Source organism: Urocitellus parryii, chromosome 9 (genome assembly GCF_045843805.1).
Source record: "Urocitellus parryii isolate mUroPar1 chromosome 9, mUroPar1.hap1, whole genome shotgun sequence".
Taxonomy (NCBI): domain Eukaryota; kingdom Metazoa; phylum Chordata; class Mammalia; order Rodentia; family Sciuridae; genus Urocitellus; species Urocitellus parryii.
The window spans coordinates 134011437-134033073 of record NC_135539.1 but is presented as its reverse complement, the minus strand read 5'-3'; the positions used below and the strand labels follow the sequence as shown (position 1 = coordinate 134033073).

At 33.6% G+C, this 21637-nt stretch overlaps 1 protein-coding gene across 2 annotated transcripts in view; it reads right to left on the bottom strand.

Annotated features, from left to right (window-relative positions):
- Positions 1–21637, bottom strand: part of Acbd6 (acyl-CoA binding domain containing 6) — a 150627-nt gene that overhangs the window by 96466 nt on the left and 32524 nt on the right. For both annotated transcript variants that reach the window (XR_013344297.1, XM_026388483.2), the window contains exon 4: positions 2259–2341. Coding sequence is in view for 1 of the 2 variants with exons in the window: in XM_026388483.2 (XP_026244268.1) it covers positions 2259–2341 (83 nt within the window). In the remaining variant the exon portion in view is untranslated. The remainder of the gene's footprint in view (positions 1–2258; positions 2342–21637) is intronic.

Sequence of the window (21637 nt, the reverse complement as noted above, 5' to 3'; positions counted from 1 at the left end):
CTCTGTTTTATGACATGTCCCCTAGGCTACTCATCGGTCAACTCCTTGAGGAAAGCCTTTGTCTGGGCATACCTCCGAAGCTCAGGGCATTTATTAAGTTTTGGGAATTTCCTCAGGTAGTAGAAACACAGAGATGAAAAAGGCATGATCCTTGCTCTCAAAAACTAAGTTAACGGACAGAATTAATTATTTTTAAAAAACTGTAACTCAGTGTGGCATAATGTGATGAATATTATACAAATGTATAAGCAAAAGAGTACAGCAAAATAGAGAAGAAACGACTACCTCCTGTTATCTAGAAAAATTACTCTTACATAGCTTGATTTGAACATTTAACAAACTTTGATTAGTAGGTTAAGATTCTAAGATGCCATTTTTTATAAGACTCTAAAGACAGAATCTGCAAATTAATAAGCCCCAAACACTTTCTGGGTATAAAAAGATTGAGGGAAGGGTTAAACTCTGAAAATGTTCCTTCAGTCTTTAATGGACTCCTTGGTGTTCTCAGGGTCCATCATAGGGACTGGAATTAGCAAATGCATTCCAGGTCAGCAGCAATCCTAAAGGATGTCTTTATTCCCCCCTCAAATCTCCATCAGCCTCCCCCCATCTTATCCTGAATAAGCATTTAATCTAAATAAAAAGGGGATGCCTGCTATGCAAATAGATTCAAGACAGGTCCCCTCGCATTAACCGACTGCCTAGTCAACATTTGGAAACCATGAGCATTTCAAGCTTCTGATTTTAAGAGGTACCAGTAACTTCTCCCTCTTACAATGCTACTTGGCAGTTCATAGTGCTGCTTCTTCATATTAGATAAGCTCCTTTCGGTAAGCAAGAAGCATACATTTTTGGTACAATTACTCCTTCATTCTATAAAGATAGATATTTCCCTTCAATAAATTTAGGTGAAGACAGTTTTCCACTTGAAACATTTATTACATGTTAACGAATAAGAAAAGGAACAGTTGATAACTTGAAAAGAGTAACAAAGCAAGAAGTCCTTTTTTCTTTTTTTTTTGGTAGTTGTTTAATTTGAAAAGTAACAATCTTAGAAGTGTCTCATGACTCCTTAAAGTAGCAGTAGAATCCTTTCTGATTTACATACAGTGCTGAAAAAAATTTATCCATGAAATTCTATACATAATTAAAGCTTTGTTAATAACATAATATTTAAAATTTTTTAATTGTTGTAAAAACAACATATAGCAAAGTTTACCATTTTAGCCATTACTAATTGTCCAGTTCTATAGTATGAAATATATTCATATTGTTGTGCAATCTCTAGAACTTCTACATCTCGAAAAACTGAAATTGACCCATTAAATAACTTCCCATTTCCCACTCCCTCCAGCTCCTGGAAACCACTCTTCTACTTTCTATTTCTACAAATTTTACTACTATAGGTAACTCAGTAAGTATACAGTATTAGTCTTTTTTGTGACTGTCTTATTTCACTTAGTACAATGTCTAAAGGTTCCTATTGTAGCATCTGTCAAAATTTCCTTCCTTTTTAAGGCTGGATGATACTCCACTATATGTATATACTAAATTTTGTTTATCTATTTGCCATTGGACACTCTGGTTGTTTTCACTTCTTGAAAATAGTAAATAGTGCTGCTATGTATATGGGGGGTACAAAGAAGTCTTTGAGATTCTATTTTCAATTCCTTTGGACATAGATCCAGAAGAGGATTTGCTGGATTATACGGCAATTCTATTTTTTATGTTTTGAGGAAACTACACCCTGTTTTCCATTGTGGCTGCATTATTTTACACTCCAAGATAACTTTTGGAGGGAATTAAATGAGTTTTACCTAGAATTATTATTCTAATTAGAATTATAGTAAATTATTAGAATTAGAATCTTTATAAGAAATAGTATTTTGAGGAAAATTAACAACAAAAATTCATAGTTTTAGATTGTCTGAGACACAAAACCCTGCTTTACCAACCAGGTGGGAAAGGCACTGACTCAGATCCTGATGATAAGTGATAAGTGATAATATTTTCACTGTTCAGACACTTTGGCACTAGTTCAGAAACTTATTGATTTTAAAGATTATACACTACAGAATTCTTTCCGGCTATTTATTATCCTACTGGAGATAATACCAAATCAGTTTCATGTTAAGAAAAAAGTACTCTACAAATTAAAGATTTCAAGATTAAAAAAAAACCTTAAACACACACATACACACAAACATATACCCACACATATGTAGATTCGTATTATCAAAGATCACAAGAGAAATTACCTGATGGTTTCTTCATGATATAGAGAACTAACAACTGGCCCACCAAAACCACTATTTGCCTCTTTTCCTTTCTTCTCTGGTATCTGTGGGAGGGGAAAAAATGGAAAAAAGGCACACAGATTAAAACAAATTATATTTAAGCCAGTTGTAAAACATTAATTTGCTTAAGGAAATACCACAACTTCTATTCTCAACCATTTCTTCAAGTTATAAGAATAATTTTGAGGTGGTACCGGAAAAGCAACAGGATCCTCCGGTCAGCAACAGAATAGGTACCCACTGGTTATTTAGGGTCATTCAGTTTCACTTTTTGGAGTCACCTAAAAGCAATCCCCTACGTGACTATGGGATGACGTTCAATGTTGAAAACATGGATGTTTATGTGAAAGCATAAAAATGAAATATAAATACTAGACATGAACGTGATCAGGAAAATCATATCTAGATTTGTAAAATTAAAGTTTACAAACAAGAACTAAACTAAACTATGGTAAAATTTCAAATTCAATCATAAAGAAAATATTTTTAGGTAAAAAGAAAAAGTAGAGAAGGTAGAAGAAAAAGGAAAAGAGGTTCAGATATATTTAAAAAAAAAAGAAAAAGAAAAAAAGAGCAAACTACCACGGAAACATTTTCTAAAATCAGCACACAGAAGTTCAATCCATGTTCTCATGATTAGCATCCCTGGCCTTCTTTACCACCACAGTGGACCAGGGACTGGGTAACTCAAATCTCTGATGGAACCAAGAACAGCCCTGGATTTCTGGTTTGGTCAGGTTGTTATCCAGGACAAGAATGGTGATTTACTAGTTCTTTACATGTCAGGGATGAAACAGTAAGCTCCATTATCTTTTTTTTTTTAAGAGATTTTAAAATGGGTGGGGGAGGGGGCTTTTTGTAGTTACCCATCTATTCAGAACTTCTATTACTTTTTATTCCTTTACAAAGGTCCAAATTTTCATTCTGAAGTTACTTTCCTTTCACCTGAGGAAAGTTCTTTTAACATTTATTGTACTGCAAATCAAGCTTTTCTCTACTTCACAGGTTTTCACCAATGTAACTAACATCTTGACAAAGTTAAATCTTCTAATTCATGAAAACAATCTGTATTTCCACTTATTTAGGTTTTTGTTTTCAATATAGTTCTCATTCTACAATCTTTCACTTCCTTGGTTACAATTATTCTTGAATATTTTATTCTTCATTATCTCTGTTTTGATTTGCCTGAAGTATTTTGCCCTCACTTTTTTTGTATTAACATGAGATTCATATAACATAAAATTAACTACTTGAAAGTGTATAAATGAGTAGCATTAACATATTGACAATGTTGTGCAACCACCACCCCTATCTAAGTGGGATATTCATCATCCCAAATAAACTCTGAACCCATAAGCAGTCTCCCCCCCCCATCCCCCAAACACTGAATCATCAATCTACCTTCTGTTTCTATGGATTTATCCATTCTGGATATTTCATATAAATGGAATCATGTATAATGTGATCTTTTACCTCTGGCTTCTCTTGCTTAGCATGTTTTTAAGGTTCATTTATATCATGGCATGTTCTTCATTCCTTTTTATGGTTGAGCAATATTCTATGCTACGTATATACTACTACCACATTCTATTTGTTCACTCATCAGTTGCTGGACATTTGGATTGTTTGCACTTTTTGCCTATAGTGAATAGTGCTGCCATGAACATCTTGTACAAGTATTAGAGCACCTGTTTTCTTTTTTTTTTTTAAATGAGGTTGTGGCTTTTTTTTTTTTAAAGAGAGAGAGAGAGAGAGAGAGAGAGAGTGTGTGTGTGTGTGTGTGTGTGTGTGTGTGTGTGTGTATGACACAGAGAGAGAGAGAGAGAGGGGGGGAGAATTTTTAATATTTATTTTTTAGTTCTCGGCGGACACAACAACTCTGTTGGTATGTGGTGCTGAGGTCGAACCTGGGCCGCACACATGCCAGGCGAGCGCGCTACTGCTTGAGCCACATCCCCAGCCCTAGAGCACCTGTTTTCAATTCTTTTGAGTACATATCTTAGGAGTGGAACTGCTGGATCAGATGGTACTAACTTTTTGAGGAACCACCAAACTTTTCCACAGTCACTGCAACATTTTACATCCCCTTCAATAATATAAGATGGTTTCTTCACATCCCCACCAACACTTATTGTTGTTTTTATAAAATTATGGTCATCCTACTGGGTATGAAATGGTATCACACTCTGGTTTTAAGACACCTCTCAAATGACTGATATTTCATATGATTATGGGCCATTCTTTTTGGAGAAATATCTATTTACATCCTCTACCCAGTCATTAGTTGGCTTGCCTTTGGGGAGTTTTAAGAGTTACTTACATGTTCTGGATATTAGATCCTTGTTGAATATACAATCTGCAAATATTCTTCCCATTTCTTTTCACTTTCTTGACAGAGTCTTCTTAACAAAAGTTTTTAATATCTATGTAATCTTATTTGTTAATCCTTTCTTTTGTTGCTTGAGCTTATGCCGTCATATCTAAGCAGCCAGGGTCAAATCCAAGGTTATTAAGATCTACTCGTATGATTTCTTCAAAGACTTTTATAATTGTAATTTTATTAATTAAGCTGAGGATCCATTTTGAGCTAATTTTATGTATATGTTATATGACAGGAATGCATCTTCATTCTTTTGCAAGTGGATATCCAATTGTTCCTACATTGTTAAAGAGATTATTCTTTCCCCAATGAATGGTTCTGGTACCACCCTTACTGACCATAAACTTGAGAGTATATTTCTAAACTCTCAATTCTATTCCATTGGTCTATATGTTTACCCCCCTGCCATTTCCACACTACTTAACTGTGGCTTCGAAGCTTCCAATTTTTTTTTTTTTCAATACTGTTTTGGCTATTTGACACCCTTTGTAATTCCATATGAAGATTAGCTTTTCTATTTCTGGAAAAAAGAAAAGATGGGTAGATTTTGATAGCACTGAATCCACACAGATTTGGGCTTAACTAACATCTTGACAAAATTAAATCTTCCAATTCATGAACACATATGTATTTCCACTTATTTAGGTTTTTGTTATCAATATAGTTTTCACTATACAATCTTTCACCTCCCTGGTTAAAATTATTCTTGAGTATTTTATTCTTTTGTGCCACTATAAATGGAAATATTTATCTTCATTTCCATTACTGGAGAGTCCACTGCTGGTGTATAAAAACACACTAATTTGTGTATGTTGTTCTAATATCTTGCAAATTTGCTAAATTAGTCATCAACTCTAGTAGTTTGTGAATTATCTGAATTTTCTATATATAGGATCATGTCATCTGCGAACAGATAGTTTTTACTTTTGCCTTTCCAATTTGGATGATATTTAATTATTTTCTTAGCTCGAATTTACAGTAAAATATTGGGTTCAATGGTGAAACCAAGAACTTATTGCTAATCTTAGGTAGAAAGGTTTGAATCTTTCAACACAGAGTACAATGCCACCTCTGAGTTTTTCCATATAGGCCCATTATCACATTAAACAAATTTCACTTTCATTTTTGAAAGCTATTGTGACTGGGTAGAAGATAACAGACTGATAGTCTTTTCCTTATGATGTCAACCTGTTGACCTCAGACCTCTGTAAAGAAATCTGGTGTAGTTCTACTTTTGTTCCTGTCTTTTTTTTTTTTTTGGTCTGGTTGCTTTCAAGCTTTTCTCTATTTCACAGGTTTTCCCCCATGTAATGATGATGATGTGGTGTTGGTATATGGTTTCATTATGTTTCTTTCTTTTTAAAATTTTTTATTTATATATGACAGTGGAATGCATTACAATTCTTATTATACATATAGAGCACAATTTTTCATATCTCTGGTTGTATACATAGTATATTCACACCAATTCATGTCTTCATACCTGTACTTTGGATAATAATGATCATCACATTCCACCATCATTAATAATCCCCTGCCCCCTCCCTTCCCCTCCAACACCTCTGCCCTATCTAGAATTCATCTACTCCTCCCATGCTCCCTCTCCCTATGCTTGGGGTTCAGTGAAGCTTCTTGGATCCATGGGATTTTAGCAGGGATTCTCAACAAGGAGAAACTTTTAGTCCTCCCCTGCCAACCCTCCAGCATCGCTGCCACCTCCCCACCCTAGACATTTGGCAATATCTAGGGAAGTTTTTGTTGTTACAACTAGGCAGCACTATTGGCATTTAGTGAATCAGAACCAGGGTTGCTGCTAAATGTCATATTTTGCAAAGAATAGCCCTCTACAGCATTGAATTTTCTGACCCAAAATAGCAATGTTTCAAGATTGAAAAACTCTGGTGTATAGTTTTTAGCAATGTTTAGAATTTATGATATTATTCATTATTATTAGTTTTTGTTTTCTCCTCTGTCTTTCTGGAATTCCAAATATATGCTACATTGCTTGATATTTTCCCATAGCTTACTGGATTTTCTTCATTTCTTGATTAGTCTTTTTATGCTCTGTACCTCATTTTGATTAGTTTCACTTCAAGTTCACTGATCTTCTCTAAGCAAGGCCAAAATGCTGTTGTTAATCCTCTCATATATTTTTCACTTCAGATAATGTATTTTTCCAACTCCAGAATTTTCAGTTTGGGTTTTTTAATCTTCCACTTCTCTGTATTTCGCTCATGTTTTCACCCACTTTCTAGAACAAATAAGAATGTATTTATCGTAAGTGTCTTCATGTCTTTGGTATTTCATCATCTTTTCAATTTGGCATCTGCATTTATGAATAGGTTGTTCTCCTGTGTCATATTTTCCTGCCCCCCCCTTTCCTGCTTAAAAGACTGTCAGCCAGGCATTGTATATTTTCAACAATGCTTTCTGGATTTTTCTGTGTTCCTTTAAATTATATTGGCCTTTATTTTGGCATAAATTCCTTGGTATCAGTCTGATCCTTTGGAATCTCATTTTTAAGCTCTGTTAAGGCAGAAGAGCAGTCTTTAGTGTAGGGCTTAATTTAGCACTTACTACTAAGGTGAAACCTTTCTGAGACCTCTACCATACATCCCATATATTTTTTTGCACTCTGACTTATAGAAACAAAATATGCTATATCAGTTCCAGGAATTGTGCAACCTACTGCTTTTCTGTGTTTCTTTCCCCAGACTGTTAGTTTTCTTCTCATAAACACAGAGACTAGTATTCAGCCAAAGGGATCAAACATAGATCTCTGGAACTCTCTATCTAGGAACAACTTAATTTGGATAATAAGTTTTCTACTTAGGACAAGAAGTGTTCTACTCCTTCCTTCTACTTCCTCCTACAGAAATGGCGTTAGCAGTCATCACTGTTTGTGGTCTATTTCTGTTGCCTCTGATCAACTTGTTGTGCTACAGATATTATCCAAGAACTTTTGGTTATGCTATCCTAGTTATTTTGTTAAGAAAAAATTGGGGACTTTGAAAAAACTGTGCTATAGCTACTACCACCTTGCCAGAATTCCAAAAACCATACAAATTTTGTGATGGAATGCATTAAAAATGAGAATAGGAATACTAAGGGAAGTAAATTAGTATTGCTAAACTAATCTTTTCCATTACTTTTGCCTTTATCCAACTATTACTAGAATACATGATTTCATGAAAGACAGGTAGAGCGACTGAAAAGGCAAGACAAGTTTAATGAACACATAATTTGTGGCTTACCCAGTTTTCTGAATACTATCTCAGCATTTTAATAGCTTCCCATACTGTGAATCCTAACTTCTCAAAGCAGAATTTCCAAAACCTCATTTCTCAGACTTATTTGCAGCTATGACATGCAAGCCCATACTTTAGATTTCAAACAACTAAAGTACAAACATACAGAATAAAGCAACATGTCATTGAGCCACAAGTCACACTTCTTGATTCAAAACTCAAACTTTGGTTGATATGGTCCCATCAGCACAAGCAGGGCATATACCCAGACATGCTGGTCCATGTTTGTAATCCAAGCTACTCAGGAGACTGAGGCAGAAGGACTGCAAATTTAAAGCCAGTCTGGGCAACTTAGTGAGATTTTGTCTCAAAATAAAAAATAAAAAGTGCTAGGCATGTACTTTAGCAGTAGATTGCTTGCCTAGCATGTGCAAAGCCCTGGGTTCAATTCCTATTACTTTGCCAAAAAAAAAAAAAAAAAAAAGTAGCATCTGTCACAAGCAAGACTTAGGTAACTAGATCAAATTTATATAAATTCATATTTAAATACAGAGAGTAATATTAATGTCACCAGAAAATTCACAAATGGAATATTATCGATTGACCAATAGCTCTTTTTTTTGTAGTTGTAGATGGACAGAATACCTTTATTTCATTTATTTTTATACAGAACTAAGGATCGAATTCAGTGTCTCACAGGTGCCAGGCAAGCACTCTGTCACTGAGCTACAGACCCAGCCCTAAGTAACAGCTCTATAAGTATAATATCTATAGCTTTGTTATTGCTTCTTTAAAAGTATATATTTGTGACCTTATCAGATATGAAAATTTGTAGGTTTAAAACATTTAACAAATATACAAAGATTAAAAATATCTGAGTTGGGTTTCTGCTGTAGGTGTTTTGTAGATATTCTTTATTAGATTAAGAAACTTTCCATTAACTGTTGAGAATTTTTATCATGTCAAATCTTATTTTCTCAAAATAATCATATAATTTTTTTTCTCCTTATTTCATTAATACCACAAATCACTTTGCTTTTCCAAAGTTAAACTACCTTTACATTTCTGGAATTGATTCAATTTCTTCACGATATGTTATTATTTTTATTTGCTGCTGGAGCTGATTTAATACATTTTAAGAGCTTTTTCACTTATTTTAATGAGAATAACTGACATGTGTTTTCCTTTTTTAAAAAAATACCATTCTTGACAGATTTTTTAAAAAGTATTTATTTTTTAGTTGTGGTTGGACACAATATCTTTGTTTAATTAATTTATTTATATGTGGTGCTGAGGATTGAACCCAGGGCCTCGCACGTGCTAGGCGAGTGCTCTACTGCTAAGCCAGAACCCCAGCCCCTCTTGACAGATTTTTAAAAAATATTTATTTCTTACGTTTCAGGTGGACACAATATATTTATTTTACATTTATGTGGTTCTGAGGATAGAACCCAGTACCTCACGCATGTGAGGCCAGCACTCTACCACTGAGCCACAATCCCAGTCGCATCTTGACAGATTTTTGCTGTCAAGCTTATTCTAGCCTTACAAAAAGAATCTGGAAGTGTTCCCTCTTTTTCTATTATCCAGAAAGACTGGATAATATTGCCAATCATTATTTCTTCCTTAAACATCTGGAAGAAGCGATGTGCCAATGAAACTGTTCTGACCTGAGTTTCCTCTGCAGTGAGTTTTTAAATTAAAGATTCAATTTCTTTAATAAATGTAGGACTATTCAGATTTTCCACTTCTTTCTGTCATGTTTAGCAATTTTTTTCCCTGAGAAATTTGTCCATTTTTCCTAAGCAACTAACTTATTTGGCTATAGTTACGTACAAGATTTACTTATTAATTTTTGGATTTTTAAAGTTATTTGGTTATGTCTTTTCTCTCTTCAACAGTCATGCTAGGATTTTACTAATCTTTTTAAAAAAGCAACTTTGGCTTTAATTTTTTTTCAAGTACATATTTGTTTCCTATTTCATTGACTTTTCTTTAAATTTAACGTTTTTGTTCTTTTTTTGTGGCTTCTTAAAATGGAAACTCAAAGCTCTATATCCTTTCTGGGAATTCCAAACTATTCAAGAAAAAACTTATTAAGAATACATATTCAGAAATATTCTTAACTTTTAATGTATTATTTAAACATTTTTTTAATTGTAGTAGAACACAATACCTTTATTTATTTTTATGTGGTGCTGAGGATCGAACCAGCACCTCACACTAGCTAGGTGAGTGCTCTACCGCTAAGCCGCAACCCCAGCCCCTAATGTATTATTATTTTGTAGCTTCCCATTTGAAAGAGAGATGTAGTCATGTTTCACCAAATAAGAAGTTCATGAGTGCAAAGAAATGGCTCAAAATAAAAATTCCTACACAAGATTCTTCCTCTTGTTTAGGTATAAGCTAAGGTTTATCTCAAGACTGAAATACACAGGGTATGGAGAGATAAATAAAAAAAAAAAAACATTTCCCCAGACAATATATTTGAGTTCCTCTACAATAAGTAAAAAGCATCTTATGGAACTGTCTCTGGTCTCATAAATACTTAACTTTAGAAGGGAACAAACAGGAATCCTTTTTTTCCAGTTTACTAAATAGTTCATACTTTGCCAATTAAAAGTCCTTATTCCAATGTCACTCTTATCAATGCAGCCTACCCTTACCACTTAATTTAAAATTTCATACCAATACTGATTTCATCTTATACTCTCAATGGTAAAATTTTAAGTCCAGTTTGTGCTAATATATCCTAGGGACTTATAAAAGTGCCTGGCACACATATTTACTGCATGTGACTAAAAAAGAAAAATAACTTCAAATAATGTGAATTTTTACTTAAGAACAAATTTTAATTGAATATGAATTTTAGAATGATGAGACAGACTGTGTTTGGATCCTACTCTGCACTTGTCAGCTGTGTGACTTCAGACTAAATTACCAAATTCCCTAAGCAAATAAAAATAATATCTGTTTCATAGGATGGTGGTGAGGAGTAAATAAAGTACTTAACACACTCAGCACTATGCATAGCACATAGTAAAGAGTTCAGTAAATAAGCCTAATAATTATTTTTACTATCACTGAGTGCCTTAATCAAAAGACATGTGTAAATGGATCAGTATGAACCTTCATCAAAGTTTCTAGTGGCAAAGTCAGTTTCTGATCCTATCCTATATACCTTCATTAGTGGTTGACTTATGCAATAATAAAACACACTAATGGAATTCAGTGAAAGGTAGTTCATACATGAGAGGACACATTTGAGATTAAAAGAAAATGCTAACATTGGAATAGTATATTGAATTAAATAAAATGGAATTTAATATGGGTTCACATAAAGTACTGAATTTAGCACAGAAGAGACACTGCATAAAAGAGTATGTAAAAAGATGAGATTGTAAACCACTGAAAATTAATGAATTAAATTTGTAATGTGGCTGCCAAAAGTGTGAAGATAGTTTTAAGCTACATCAGCACAAGTATAGTATTCAAATAAGAAAACTGTTTTCTCCTATATTAGCTACGCAGTGTCTCAATAGTCTGCTCAATTCCAATAGTCACCCTGTAAATGTGGAATCAGGAGACTGATACTTGTTCACATGAAAATGACTGGAATGATAGTGAGACTGATAGCAATGAGGGTGGAGAACAATTTTAGAAATTGGGGATGTTTGGCCTGAAGAAGAGGAAGCTTAAAGCTCTCTTAAGACATGTGAAAGACCGTTTATGTAGATTTACTTTATATGGGCCTCAAAAGCAAAAATGTAACAAATTAGAAAAAATAACAACAACAACAAAAAAAAAAAACCAGTAAAATAGATTTTGGCCTAATAGTTGTTTAATAACAGTGCCATTCTGTAAAATTTTTCATGATTAGGAGGTTTTCAACAGAAGATTAAAGATGATTGTATGCTGGAATAATCTACAGACAGAAAGTCAGTCTAGACAACCACTACAGCTCTTTCTAACAATAAGATCACAGCCTTACAATTAGAGAAGAAATACAATTTTAAAAAATTTAAAAGACCTATTTAAAGGGCCAACAAACACTTGAAAAGATGCTCAATATTATTAGTCATAAGGGAAATGCAAATCCAAGTCACAAAAAGATACCTCTTTAGACCCAACAGGATAGCTATAATCAAAAAGAGAAAATAACAAGTATTAGCAAGTACGTAGAGAAACAAGGACCCTCACTCACTAATGATGGGACTGTAAAGTGAAGTATTATAGCCATTTTGGAAAATAGTCTGATCACAAGATTTACTGGTTTGCACTTATATTCTTGAAAGATAAATCCCAAATGTCATAATCCCAAATCTTGAAAATGTAGACCAATACCCTAAAAATATAATTCTGGAAAAATAGTTTAAGAATCTCTAAAAGACATTTGCATTGTTGAAAGGAAATTTGTTTGAGAAGCATAAAAAAAACTCAGCAGAGCACTTCATATGTCATTTTACACATAGTCAATAATAACACATACTTTTGCAAGGATACACACTCAGGTATGCTAACAATAGCCACATGGTGTAAGTTTTCACCAGGTGAACTATATTTATGAAGAAATAGGTCCAAATATGAAAGGTCTAAATGCATATCACTGTGGATAGTCATCATATGCACCTAGCTTTATAACAATTGTCACCTGAAATACTTTCATGGACATCCTAAGTCTTTAGATGACTTGTAATAGGTTATCACCACATAAGAGCTACAGTATTGAAAATTTTTTTTTTTCACAAATGAAATGTACAAAAAAGACATCTCTGCATTTACTGAGGAAGTTCTAACATTTTTACACATACAATTCTAATGCACAAGGTCAACACAGTAGTAACACACTTATGCAAAGTCAAATTTAAAAAAAGCATAAAATGTTTTAGAAAAAAGTTGAATTTCAAAAAAAAGCATAAAACTGCTGCCTTTCTAAAAATCAAAATGTAGTTCTATATCAAACTCAATGTACACTAGCCCAAACATTTTAATGGTACTTAGTGAGCTATCGCATAGCTGCTTAGCTGTATTTGAGCTTTTATAGTCATTGTATAATGGAAAATTCTTCCTTGCAAAAGTTGCCAATATCACTTTCTGAAAAACAAATCACTATATATATTTTTTTTAAAAAACCTTGCTCTGTCTTTATTTTTTTAATAGTTTTTTTTCTCAGCCCATATTAAGACTGATTTTTTTTTTAAAGAGAGAGATGTGAGAGAGAGAGAGAGAGAGAGAGAGAGAGAATTAATTAATATTTATTTTTTAGTTTTCGGCAGACACGACATCTTTGTTTGTATGTGGTGCTGAGGATCAAACCTGGGCCACATGCATGCCAGGCGAGCGCTACCACTTGAGCCACATCCCTAGCCCCCACTATATATTTAATGTAAAAATTCTTATACTAAACAGTATAAACTTCAGACTCCCTTTTTTCCATTTGTAGATTAAATGGGATAATACTTAATTCTGTCATTTCAATCTTTTTAAAAGATGTATCACCCTTAATTTATTTAAAAATTTTTATTAATTTTTTTATTTATATAAGACAACAAAATGCATTACAATTCATATTACACAATTATAGAGCACAATTTTTCATCTCTCTGGTTGTATACAAAGTATATTCACACCAATCTGTGTCTTGACACATGTACTTTGAATAATGATGTCCATCATATTCCACCATCATTTCTAACCCCATGCCCCATCCCTTCCCCTCCAACTCTTCTGTCCTATCTAGAGTTCATCTATTCCTCCATGTGCCCCCCCAAACCCACTATGAATAAGCTTCCTTATATCAGAGAAAACATTCGGCATTTGGTTTTTTGGGATTGGCTAACTTCATTTAGCATTATCTTCTTTAACTCCATCCATTTACCTGCATATGCCATGATTTTATTCTCTTTTATTGCTGAGTAATATTCCATTGTGTATATATGCTACATTTTTTCTTTCCATTCATCTACTGAAGGGCATCTAGGTTGGTTCCATAGTTTAGCTATTGTGAATTGTGCTGCTATAAACATTGATGTGGCTGTGTCCCTGTAGTATGCTGTTTTTAAGCCCTTTGGGTATAGACTGAGGGATAGCTGGGTCAAATGGTGATTCCATTCTCAATTTTCCAAGGAATCTCCATACTGCTTTCCATATTGGCTGCACCAATTTGCAGTCCCACCAGTAGTGTATGAGTGTACCTTTTCCCCCACATCCTCGACAACACTTATTGTTGTTTGTATTCATAATAGTTGCCATTCTGACTGGAGTGAAATAAAATCTTAGAGTAGTTTTGATTTGCATTTCTCTAACTGCTAGCAATGAAGAGCATTTTTTCATATATTTGTTGACTGATACTTCTGAGAAGCATCTGTTCAGGTGCTTGGTCCATTTATTGATTGGGTTATTTGTTTTTTTGATGTTTAGCGTTACAGACTGGTAGACCAATGGTACACAATAGAGGACATAGAGACTAACCCACAAAATTACAATTATCTTATATTAGACAAAGGCGCCAAAAATGTGCACTGGAGAAAAGATAGCCTCTTCAACAAAAATGGTGTTGGGAATACTGGAAATCCATATGCAACAAAATGAAACTCAGCCCCTATCTCTCACCATCCACAAAACTCAACTCAAAATGGATCAAGGAATAAAACCAGAGACCCTGCATCTAGAGGAAGAAAAAGTAGACCCTAATCTCCATCATGTTGGATTAGGCCCCAACTTCCTTAATAAGACTCCTGTGGCGCAAGAATTAAAATCAAGAATCAATAAATGGGATGAATTCAAACTAAAAAGTTCCTTCTCAGCAAAATAAACAATCTGTGAGGTGAATACAGAACCTACATCTTGGGAGCAAATTTTTACTCCTCACACATAAGATAGAGCACTAATCTCTAGGGTATATAAGGAACTCAAATGTCATTTCAATCTTAATATTATATAACTTAGCTACTTTGGGATGGTCTTAGAAAGTTTTCCTAATTTGTTCCATTTTCTGACACCTCTCTAAAAACAAAATGGCAAGGGCTGGGGATGTGGTTCAGAGGTAGAGCTGCCTGCCTAGCATGCAGGAGGCCCTGGGTTCAATCCCTATTACCCCTATTGCCTGGCCCCCATGGCAGGACACTTTAATTAGAATATTTTCTTCTTTTTGGTTTATGCCTAGTCTATTTTTATTAGATTTGTGGAAGAATAAAGTTAAATTTTAGTCTATTAAAAAAACTGACAATTTAAAACAAAGTAGAAAAATTTAAAAAACAAAACAAAAAACTGAAAAGAAAATTCAGCACACAAAAAGTGTATTATAGCAACAGATTATGGGCAATTGTGTGTAGGTAATCCATAAGAGCCCGCTGACAATGACAATCATTACTGCATTTTTGAAGTCTTGGATTACAATGAATAGCTGCCTCTACTCCTTTCGCCAATATATACACAACCCCCGCCCCTCCAGTGTCCCTTTTAGGGCATGGCTATGTTCAAAGAATATGTTCAGATTCATTTTCTGTATGGTGCTCCTTTTTTAGAAATTATTTTGTGATTCAAAATATACCAACATAATTGTTCCTTATTAACTTATATCATCTTCTCTTCTGTGCCATGCTTCTGTGCTATTTTGGGAATGTGGAAATCCATTCCACCTGTACTCATTTACAGACCACACATTTGGCAGAAACAGTACCAGTTAGTGATTGAACAATAACACACTGGGTGTCTTTTTATCCTGCTGTGTACATAATTATTTTTTAACCAATCAGTAACTGCTGGCTTCTTCAGACAAATACAGTTTAATTCATTAAAAGCTCCAGAATTTCATGAGCCTGGAAGGAATGCCAATGCAGACAATGACGCATTTTAAATATGATTTTTTGTTAATGGCATATTGTGTGCTCTGTCTACTCATATGAATTTTCCATCAAATGTGTTGGGGTGAATGGAAAAAAAAAACAAACTTTATTGGTAATACCCTGAGATTCACTTTTAGAAGCCTGGTCACATCTAATTCCAAACATCATTATGGTTTAGGGATCCCACTAAAATCTATTTTCTTTTGCAAAAGTCCACCAAATCTCCAAATAAGTATTTATAAAGCCCTTCACTTTTTCTACTCATTAGTACATACATAAACAGATAAATTCTAGAATTTTAGGATCCAACCAGGGCATGAATTGTACATATTTGACAAAAAAAAAAAAAAAAGTGAGGAGAGTTTCAAAAAGTGCCAACCAGCAGCCATAGTGAAAATGCATGAATTTTTCTCTTAGATTTAGTGGTAAATATAAGTTTACCTTCTTTGACAGTCAAATCTCTTTTTTAAAAAAAGTTTGTTTTATAACATCAGAGGAACCTCTGTATCAGAGTGTCTTTGATTCAAAAGGTCACTGAGCTTCCTGAATTCTTTTTATTCTCTGATACAGGGTATATTTGAAGGCAAGCATGGCACTATGGGTGAAGGGCAAAATTTAACAGTTATCTTGCACATAACTGAAACACACTCATCCTTTCTCCAGAATCCAGTATCCCTCTTATACAGACTTTATTTTTCAAGGGGAATTTCAGTTTTCAGGATTTGGGCTTTCTGGCAGGATTTCAACATCTTTGAGGATTAGAATTTCTTAGAATGTGATCTTTAAGGATTTTGGATTTCAATCTTTCAAAATTTCAATATTCACGATTATGGTGTTTGGATTATATCTTTTGGAATTATGATCAGTGTTTGACCCAGCAACTCCCCTCCTAAATATATGCTTATAAAAAGTGTAGGCAAATGTCCACACAAAAACTTACAAATGAAGTTTGTAGCAGCATTATTCAAGAGCCAAATGATGGAAATAACTCAACTGTCCCAAATAGACAAATGAGTAAATAAAATGTGCTATGTCCATACAACAGATTATTCAGCCATAAAAAGAAATAAAGTACTGGTACAAGCTATTAACATGGAAGAACCCTGAAGACATGCTAATGAAAGAAGCCTGTCACACAAGACCACATACTACACTGTTTCACTTGAACTGTCCAGAATAGGCTCATCTATTGAAACCAAAAGTAGATTAGTGTTTGCTTAGGACTTGGAGAAATGAGGAACCTAAAACTAAGAGTCAAGGGTATAAAGTTGCTTTTTGACAATGTTTTAAAATAGATCATGACGATGGTTGTACAATTTTGTGAAGATGCTAAAAACCAACCAACTGTACACTTAAATGGGTAAAATATATGAGAAGTAAACTATAATGTGTCAATTTAAAAAGTACCCCAAAAGAATATGAAGTTTAAATGTAACAGGTGAAGGCATATACAGTCTATACCTTAACTAGCCTAATCAGCTCATCACATCATTATTATTATAATTAGTTAAAAAAATGATGACCTTGGGAGATTAAGTAAATTAAAAAACTGTGTTTAGTAAACTATGTTTGAAGAAGCTAGGAAATATCATCATAGTAAAAAGAATTTACACCTAAAATAGAAGGAAAAAAGGGGCTTTAAAAAGGCAAACTTGGCTAGCTGCAAAATTCACTTGCACAGAATACAATCATAAATTACACAACATTTCAGTCAACAACAGATTGCACATATGACTGGCCGGCAAGCTGACATTAACTAGTGATGTACAGTTGTCTTAGTTTGTGTAAGTATGCCCTATGGTGTTCACGCAATGAGAAAATCACCTAATGATGTATTATCAGAATATATCCCTATTGTTAAGTAAGGGATGATTATAATTTATTCACCAGGTCTGAAGTAAAGTAATCATTACTGTAATGGGTTATCCCCAACCTAGAGTCACTAGAGGAAGATTTGTCCTGTCACTATGATTACAATATGAAATTAATTCTATATCATACAGGGGATTTAATATATATTTAATTTTAAAAAAGTAACACAACGCTGAGCCACAACCTCAGCCCCTGCTTCTATGTTCTTTTTAAAAATAAATATAGTAAAACTTTTATTTTACTCTTTCCTATCGTTTTAAATATAGGGATCCAGACTCTTGGCGTTTACCAAGCATTTTTCTTAAAAGTTGACCTGCCTTATGTAATTTGTGATATTAATATTTTCATTTGTGTTTGCTCAAATTATCATCAATTAAATTTATTACTTGCATTTTTCAAAAAAAAAAAAAAAAAAAAAAAGTAACACAAACTTTGAATTACATTTCCTGAACTGTTACCATTATGGTACAAATCCATAAAGGAAATGTATTCATAATTAATTTTTCAGAAATATAATTATAATCGCTGAATCTGCAAATCTTTTTGTTTTCATCTTACTACTGTCAGATTTATTCAGGTCTTACAGAAAAATATATAAAAAGCCAATTTTATATTTTTGAATGTTCCAAATATACAAGTTTATAAGCAAAACCTTCAGAAAAGTTTCAGAACTTCTCATTTCTAACTCTATATTGAGGCCTGGCACAATTGCCCCCAGGGAAAGAAACTTCGGCAGACAGTAATTGTACTTGACAGCAGCAATTACATGCAAGGCTGGAGATTAGAAGACCATTACTGTGCGTGCGGTAATTGCTCCAGTATTTTCTACTGAGAGTCAGTTTGAAGAGAATCCACAGCAAAACTTTACATAGGATACAGTATGGTTCATGAACTCCACCCTGAGAAAGCAATGAAAAGTATGAACACACTGGTTATAGGCACAGCAGGCATACAGAATACTCCTTTGATTAAAGACTGACAAAAGATGAAATAAGAACACTAGTATGTAATTCTAAACATTTTTACCTTTCAATTAAATATGAAGAATATCAGAAAGACTGACACAACAAGTGTGACTAAATGTTGATCTTCAGTTAGAGTCCAAGTAAATTATATTTTATAACATCACCCTAAAACAAAAGCTTACCCAGTATTGATATTATATTGAATAAAAGACTTTGGAAACCTAAAAACACCAGTAAGACAGCAGAAATACGGAACTTTTACCAAAAACAGTACCCACAAAGACAGCAAGCTAAACATACATCCACAGCCCACTGTCCCCAGTACAGCTACCACCGGAGAGCAGCTCAACAACCAACTAGCATGGCAGAAATCGTGGGCAGACCAAAAAAGAAAGCATAAAAGGGCAAGAGATCCATAAGCCCAAAGGTAGGGACAGAAATTCACCCTGACAGAAAATCTGAATCTCCAGGAGTTCAACCAACTAGTGAAGGTGGATTCCTTTGACAAGTAGAGAGGGGCCACACCTGTAATAGTCTATATATAGTTCCCATACCTGGTTGATCTGTTTACTCTGGCAGTCCTAAACCATCCTGGACTCAACTGCCACCTGTCTCTATGTTGAAGAGGAACATACATTTTCTCAGCATCACTTGGAGTCCTAAGAAAAGAAAGGTTTCTCTTTTACTCCATCTCATCTAATCCCAGTAGAAGGATAAGAGATTGCTAGCTCACTGGCCCACCAGACTAGTTAAAATACTCCATCCTCCTTTCCCTGTTAATTAATGCTTAAAAGACCTCAATAATTAGATCTAGTGCTAAGGAAACTTACAATCAAGAGGCAGAGAAAAATTACAATCATTTAAGAACAAGAGGCTAGAGAGAATCAGAACAAAATGCTTCTTTTGAGGGAGGCAAAATGAAATGAAACAGAAAAGAACTCTCATATAATAAAATGTAACAAAACACAGGCAAAGGCAACAATAAATTCATTATTCTATTAAAGTCTGTTGTAACACCAGTAAAAACTTTTTTTTTTTTTACCACTATTGATAATATAACCTTAGCTTAATATATCTCTTCTACAGCATGGCTCAAAATAACCCTTCAATCAATAAGTATAATTCAGCAACTGAAATGTTTTCAAAAAGACAATGAAAAAATATTCACACTTGTTAAAACCACATTCAGAAAGGATACACACCATAGTATGAAGCATAATTTGTGTTAATAAATATCTCTAACTTATTTCTCAACTCAATTTAACACAGAAAGTACTTTTAAGCACTTAGGTCTTAAACATTGAGCTCATCATCAAAAGGTACATTAATCAAAACACTTAATGTAACCAGGAATTTAGGATACATTGTCACATAAAACAGAAAAGAAACAATATTAGACAAATTAAGATCAAATATTAAATTGTATACCATAAATACTACATACAACTGATTTACAGGAAGGGAGAAAATCAGTGTGGACTAGAGGCTTCACAGAGTAAACTAGAATTAACCAACAAACAAGAAACACAGGTAGACACCGTAAAGAAAGCACCTCAGGAAAACAGCATGAGTAAACACAGACATGACAAATTTCCTAATTATGACGAGTAATGGGGAACAGTGAGGAGGCATGCCAAGTGAAGCTAAATTTGCAGTATATAAAGTTAGAGAGGGAAATCTGGATTCATAATGTTGAGAAAAATACAGGTTACAGAGGGCCTTGAAAGTAAAAATTTAAAAGTTAAGATTTAAGTTAATGGTTTCTAATAGGTTGGGTATAAAACTAATTTTTGCCATCTTCCTCTTAAGCTTCATTGTGAAGAAGACCATGTATTCCGAATCTTCACTGTACATAATACAGTCACACAATGCACCAATTCTTAAAGAACATATAGATTTAAAGTTTTATTAGAATGTTTTATTATGTTTTATAAGAACTTAAAGTTCTAATAAAAGTAATAACATTTTTAAGATCTCAGTACTATAAAGCCCAAAATTATTCATATTAAAAAACTGTAATTATTCATAACATTATAATACTTAAAGTGACAAGTTCATTAGGCAACCTGGTAGTCTAACAGAGCTTAAATATTCCAGTTATTTGAGAGAAACCTCCAATAAGGCGGCTCTAGCCCACCTTAACATTTTTATTTTCAAAACAACAGTGAATAATTTAATTTTCTTGGTGCTTTCTCCAGAACTACAACTTACTGTTCTATTTACTCACTTTTCCCTCCAGTTGTAGCTGCACAGTTTGTTAAAGGTATCATTCCATGTGAACAGCAATTCATAAACCAGAAACTGAAATATCCAATTCTAGCTTAGCTAAGGAGACCCAGCTTAAATTAGCACTCACAGCTCACAAATAGCTAATAAACATCTGGTGTAGGCAAAAGAGAAGACTGCTTCTTTATGACTACTCTATTTCCAATATAAAGGTCTTTATATATAGTTTACCAGGGAGTAGGCTCTCACTAATAGCTGTTAGTTTATTTTAAGAAGTGTTCTCACATTCATTTTAGTTTAAACACAGAGTAAGAGGACTTTGGAATTCTATCATCTATCAATATATATGCAATGACAACTTTCTCAAGTTTCATGAAAAACAGGAAAAATTAAAATCAATTTGTTATTTACCTCATCAGTTTTTACAAAATCATTAAATTCTTATTCTGAATTCTGATGGGGATACTTACACAGGGAAAGGACTAACACATCTAGTTGTATTTATATAACACTATATAATTTTAAATACTTTTCTTTTTTCTGCAGTTCTGAGGACAAAAGGGAAAATCAAACACTTATGACCCTCAAGAAAATATTTAAAGCTGGTAAAGTGCATATTTTTATTTAAGATACTATTTGAGGACCTAGGGTTGTGGGCTCAGTGGTACAGCACTTGTCTAGCACGTGTGAGGTACTGGGTTTGATTCTCAGCACCACAAAAAAATAAATTAATAAAATAAAGGCATTGTGTCCATCTACAACTAAAAATATATATATTTTTAAAAAAGATACTATTTGGGCT